The sequence below is a fragment of the Strix uralensis genome, chromosome 1 (genome assembly GCF_047716275.1).
Source record: "Strix uralensis isolate ZFMK-TIS-50842 chromosome 1, bStrUra1, whole genome shotgun sequence".
Lineage (NCBI taxonomy): Eukaryota > Metazoa > Chordata > Aves > Strigiformes > Strigidae > Strix > Strix uralensis.
This window is the reverse complement of record NC_133972.1, coordinates 11,464,496-11,470,495: the sequence shown is the minus strand read 5'-3', so window position 1 is coordinate 11,470,495 and position 6,000 is coordinate 11,464,496. Positions and strand designations below refer to the sequence as shown.

The 6,000-nt window shown below is 51.6% G+C and overlaps 1 protein-coding gene across 8 annotated transcripts in view; it reads left to right on the top strand.

Moving 5' to 3' along the window:
• Positions 1–682: 682 nt before the first annotated feature.
• Positions 683–6,000, top strand: part of AMPH (amphiphysin) — a 123,657-nt gene continuing 118,339 nt past the window's right edge. For all 8 annotated transcript variants that reach the window (XM_074885950.1, XM_074885864.1, XM_074885784.1 and 5 more), the window contains exon 1: positions 683–835. In XM_074885950.1, the coding sequence (XP_074742051.1) occupies positions 767–835 (69 nt within the window). In that variant the 5' untranslated portion in view covers positions 683–766. The remainder of the gene's footprint in view (positions 836–6,000) is intronic.

The window sequence follows — 6,000 nt, the reverse complement described above, 5'->3', positions numbered from 1 at the left end:
GGAGTTTGTTGCGACTGCCCTCTAGTTTTGACTGCAAGTTGTAATTTCAGGAATGAGATCAAAAACCCACAACCAACCTGGGGCCAGTTTGTTGCTGTTGGCTGCTGCACTGAGATGAGCGAGCGAAGGACGGGAGGAGGGTGCCGAGAGCCGCGCAATGGCGAGTCAACGCCGTGAGCCCAACGGCCAGGCCAGCACGCGCGCCTTGGGCCCAGCGAGGGGTGCAGGGCCCCGAACCGCAGCGCTGGAGGCCGGCGACGCTGTAGCCCTGAACCCGGAGTGAAAGGCGTCAAAAGAGCTTGGAAACTGAGAGCGACCCCGAGCTGGTGGGAACTTCTCGGGGAAGAAGTGGGCTCTCTGGCTGGGCGAGGGGGCTCGTGCCGGTAGCGGACACGGCCACCCCAGCACTGGCGGCTTCTGGAAACCTTCACCCCGTGCTCTCTCTTGATGTTTTCTGTTCTCTGGAGGTATTGCCTCATCTCCAGGCGACAGCGCTGCGCACCCTGCGAGGGGCCCAACAGCCGCCCCCCGGGGGTCGGGGGCGGGCCGCGGCGGACGGAGGGGGGGGGCCGCGACTCACCTGAGGCGGCGGCGGCGGCCCCGCCTCTCCCCGCTGTGTCTTTAAGGCCCTCCTCCTCCTCCTCGCCCGCCCGCCCGCCCTCCCTCCATCCATCCATCCATCCCTGCCTCGTCGCTGCCGCTCGCCGGGCTCTGCCTCGCCCGCCTTTCCCCCTCCAGCCCACCCTCCCCATCCCCGCCGCCAGCCATGGCCGACATGAAGACCGGCATCTTCGCCAAAAACGTCCAGAAACGCCTCAACCGCGCCCAGGAGAAGGTGCGCTGAGGGAGGGGGGGCTTGGGAGGGGCGGCCTCGCCCCGGCGGGCAGCAGGAGGAGGGGGGGGCAGCGGCAGCGGTGCCCGGGGTCCGTGAGGGGAGGCGGCCCCGCTCCCCGCCGCTGCGGCTGCCCCCTCCCTGCCCGCGGGGGTGCGGAGCCGCCGCCGGGGAGCGGGTTGGGCTTTGGGGGGGCGGCGGGGCGCGTTATTATGTAACCGGCCCACTTCACCGCCGCCCCCCCCGCGTCCCGCCGGCGGGTCGGTCCCCGCCGGTGTCCCCCTGCCGCAGGCCCGGGCCGGCCGCCGGCTCCTCGCCCCTGAGGCGGAGCGGGGCTGCCCGCGGGGGCAAGGCCGAGCGGCCGCGCCTCGGCCCGCCCCGGGAATAACGGGCTCGGCTGGGCTCGCCCCGCCGCCCGCCCTCCTAAGAGGATTGCGGTGCCTTTAATATCCGCGCCGGCTCATCCCCGGCCGAAGCGGTGGGACAGAAACCCCCTGGTGTGCGAGGGACCCCCGGGAGGGCGGCCGGAGCGGGGGGGCTGCTGGCAGTCGCAGTCGCAGCTGCTCGGGTTTTGGGGAGCTCCTCAGCAATGTCATGAGGCTGCTCACGGCGTTGGGCAGATTGGGGGTGGGGGGGTGTTGTGCCTTAGAAAACGGCGCCGATTCTTGCATTCCCGTAGCCTGGAAATGAACAGCGGGCAAAGTCGGGGAGAATTTGCAGGAGTTTCTGTTAAAACATGAGGGTCCTGTTGGCCGTTGTTTATTTTGTTCGGCTTGGCTGATAAAAGCTGATAGGTATAGATGTTCCATGCAAGTTCAGCTGTTGGGTGTCTCGGAACAGGACCACGGATACAGACACCAAGCAGCAGAGCGTTTGTGTGTGACTATATATAGCATCTGTATCAGCTATTAGTACAGTTTGTCACAAAGCTGTTCTCAGCATGAATTTGAAAGGCACAGTTGTCAGCAAGCATTGCAAGTCACTTCTTTTGAGGGCTAATAAAACCTTTATACCCCTCTAGTGTGTATCCTGTGTTGTTACCTGCCCCATGTAATAGGGCTCTGGAGAATTAAAAAGAGATTATCTTATGACGACTGTTTCTCATACTTCACTACCTATAAATCTCCACTTCCTTTTTGCCACACATTGAACTCTGTGGAGCTCTAAGGAAATAAAAATTGCAACAATATGTAGAAAAGTCTCGTATATAATCATGTCATTATTTAAGAATCTAGTAGCTGAGGCTGTCACAGGCAGGTGATGGATTTTCCCTTTCGAATGCTCCTGTCTAGCTCACAAGGTCATAAAGTACTCAACTTTTCGATACCAAAGTCATCATGCATTTCCATTCTTGCAGGTTTGGTTTGCAACTGGTTTGTAGTAAAACACATAATATTTAATAGTTTGAAGAGATCTAATGACTTTGTGGTGTGAGCTGAGCTGGGTCGGTAGTTGGAGCAGAAGCCTAAGAATACTATGTGCTTCCTTGTGTCTTTGTCAGTGTTGTTGTTATTAACTCTCTGGTAGAGAATTGGTGTCGGTCTTAAAAATCACACGTAGTGTGTCCAGGTGTGTCTGTTCAAACATGGGAGGGCTTGTTTACAGAAATGTGTGGGCATACCAGGGAGCGCACCTTAATCTGAGTACCTGAGGTCCTGGTGTCCTGGCAAAGACTGCTGCTTCGCCAGCCCCAGGGTGAGTGCTGTGGGTGCGAACTGGGGATGCTGGTGGGCTCTGGCGTCTGGGCTGCACTACCTTCGCTTCGTCTGGTTTCATCTGTGTGTATTGCAATTGGGCATCTGGCAAATCTGGCCGCATTATGGTGGCTGTTTCTTATGTCAGTGGGTCTAAACGTTGCTTATTTAGAGGGAATGAAAACTGTTAGTGGCCGGACACAGAGCAGGTCACAGTACCATGTAGCTCTGTATTCCTGCTTCCCTCTTCATGGTATGCCTGTGTGGTTACTGCGTGAGCTGTGCACGTGCTCTCCCGTGCCTACATCTACGGTTAGCTTTGAGTTCCTCTATGGTTATACAACATAAAATCCTTCATTACTTTTGCTAAAACTTTACTTTAAAAAAAAAAATAAAAGGCCCCCAAATAGGAATGATACAGAATGATTGGTTTTTGTTTGTTTGCTTTGGGTACATGATGACAACAAGTAAATTTTATCTAGGACTTTAAATTCTATGATTTATCTGATTTCTGATAGTGTGAGTAGGATGGCATTGTGACAGGTGTGTAAATACCACACTGGCTTAAAAAGTTTTAAAATACATTCTGAGTTGGCTTATATTGAATTTGGGCACCTTCAGTTTAATTAATGTGTCCTTATAGTCAATTGTGTTTATACAGCATTTACACATAGTTTTCTATTATTTGTTATGGATGCAACGTATGCATTAAAAACATGGACTGGCTGTAAAACCTAAACCTCAATCTATGGAAATTATTTTTCTAATGATGCTGTCATCTTCAGTTCCTTGCAGCCTAGGAGAAATTTGAGTTGTAAGTGTAGGTGGTGCATGTGCCCATATACATGTGTGTCTAGTCACTATTTATATGACAAAAGCTAAATAACTGACATGAAAACATACCATATTGGGCAAATCTATCTGTCCTGCATTTATAAGTGTTAAATCCAAGAGTTACATGGATGCATGCTTTGCTGTTTTCCTAGTTTAAACAAAAGCAATCATCCATCTGTGATAGAGCAGACTTGACAACATCAATAATGTTGGTTTTTCTTATAAGATTCCAGAAATATTTAGATCATTCTACGCTGTGGAAATGGGTGAGGTAAATTTGTCAATGGCTTGATATGCCAGATGACATTAAAAAATATTGTAAAGCTCAAGAAAGAAGACACTTGTGCACTTAATCATGAACTGAAGTGCTAATGAGGGCAAGAAGGCAGTTGTCCAAAATGGGCTGGACCAGGCTAGTACTCAAAATGAAACGTGATTTTTAAACAACTAGAAATAATTGGTCACTCCAATTTTCACATCCAGAAGATGGTACTTTTGGTGGTAGGATATGTGGCCTGGCACCCTGATTTTGAATCAATGAGTGTCCCATCTATTAAATTACACTGCTCTTCATGCATTTCTTCAATGACTTGTCCCCCAAAATTCAGGAAGCATGGATGTGCTGAGCTTGCAGCATCTGCTGGAAGCTGCCAACAGTCAGCTGAAGAACCTCGATTAAAGTTTTAAAAGCATCAGAGCAACTTAGGAGCCTACATCCCAGTAATAAAAGTAAATGAAACACATGCATTTAAATGTCTGTTTATACTGAAACCTGGATAGTCGTATTGGTAACTGAAGCTGGTTGAGTCAGTTCTGAGGACAAGTTTACTTGGATGAAAAGGCTGAGTTTGTACCCCTAGGTTCCTCTGGAAATTTGAATACAAGCTGCTAAGCCAATTTATAACAGTAGTTATCTCCTTGTCTAAGTGAATAGTTCTGTTAGAAGGGACGTACAATGATCATCTATTCCAACGCCCTGACCACTTCAGGTCAAGTTAAACAACAGTGTTAAGGGCACCGTGCAGCTCTCAAACACTGACAGCCCTGGGACATCAACCACCCCTCCAGGAAGCCTTTTCCAGGGCTTAACCATCCTCCCAGTAAAGAAATGTTTCCTCATATCAAGTCCGAACCTCCCTCGACAACACAGCTTTGAGCCATTCCCATGCGTCCTGGTGCTGGGTACCAGGGAGAAGAGCTCAGCAACCCCCTCTGCCCTTCCCCTCCCCAGGAAGCTGCAGAGAGCAGTGAGGTCGCCCCTCAGCCTCCTCCTCTCCAAACCAGACAAACCCAGAGCCCTCAGCCACTCCTCACAGGACATGCCTGCAGCCCCTTCACTAGCTTTGGTGCCCTCCTCGTGACACATTCAAGTACTTTCACATCCTTTTTAAATGGTGGGGCCCAGAGCCACACACAGGGCTCAAGGTGAGGCTGCACCAGCACTAAATACAGGGGGATAATCCCCTCTTTTGCCCGGCTGGTTACGCTGTGTTTGATGCACCCCAGGGTGCGGTTTGCCCTCTTGGCTGCCAGGGCACCACTGCTGACTCCTGACGAGCCTCCTGTCAACCAGCACCCCCAGACCCCTTTCTGCGGGGCTGCTCTCCAGCCACTCCTCTCCCAGTTTAGACTTGTGCCCAGAGTTACTCTGTCCCAGCTGCAGAATCCAGCATCTGTCCTTGTGCAATTCCACACCACTGATGATTGCCGAATGCTCCAATCTATCCAGATCCCTCTGCAAGGCCTCTTGTCCCTCGAGAGAGTCAACAGCACCTCCCAGTTTAGTATCACCAGCAAACTTACTACCCGTGCATTCAACTCCTGCCTCTAGATCACTGATAGAAATATTGAACAGAGCTGGTCCTAGAATTGAGCCCCGAGGAACAACGCTGGTGGCTGGTCACCAGCCAGATGTAGCCCCATTCACTGGAACCCTCTGAGCTGCTCAGCCAGTTCTTCACCCAGCGCACCATGTATCTGCTCATCCCACAGCTGCACAACTTGTCCAGAAGGATGCTGAGAGGGACAGTATCAAAAGCCTTATTAACACCCAGGAAAACAACATCCACCAGTGGGTGACCTTATTGTAGAAGGATATTAAGTTAAACAGGACTCTCCCTTTGTGAGCCCATGCTGAGTGTTCTTTAAATGCCTTTCAGTAGCACCCAGTATGATCTCCACAATTTTTTGAGGTCCTGAGGTTAGACTAACAGGTCTGTAGTTCCCTGTGTCTTCTCTCACACCCTTCTTGTAAACTGGAGTAGTGTTGACTAGCTTCCAGTCGGTGGGGACCTCTCCAGCCTCCCAGGACCTTTTGTAGATGACTAAAAGGGGTCCCTTCAGAACGCTGGGATGAAACCCCTCAGGCTCGATGGAGTTATGAATATTCAACTGATGCAACTGGTTCCTTACAATATCAGTTTCCACAAATGGAAAAGTACTATTCCTGCAGTCATGCAGGCAGCCCAAGGCATCTTCATGGTCGTCAGCTCTGGCACAGAGAGGGGACGGCGAATAGGGGAGGTCTCTGGGCTGCAGGGCTGGTTTCTGCCATGGCCTGAGAGAACAGTAACAGCCCTAGGTTTGTCCCTGGAGCCAAGTGGCAGAGGATGTGTCAGGGACACCCAGCAGCTGGGCCCA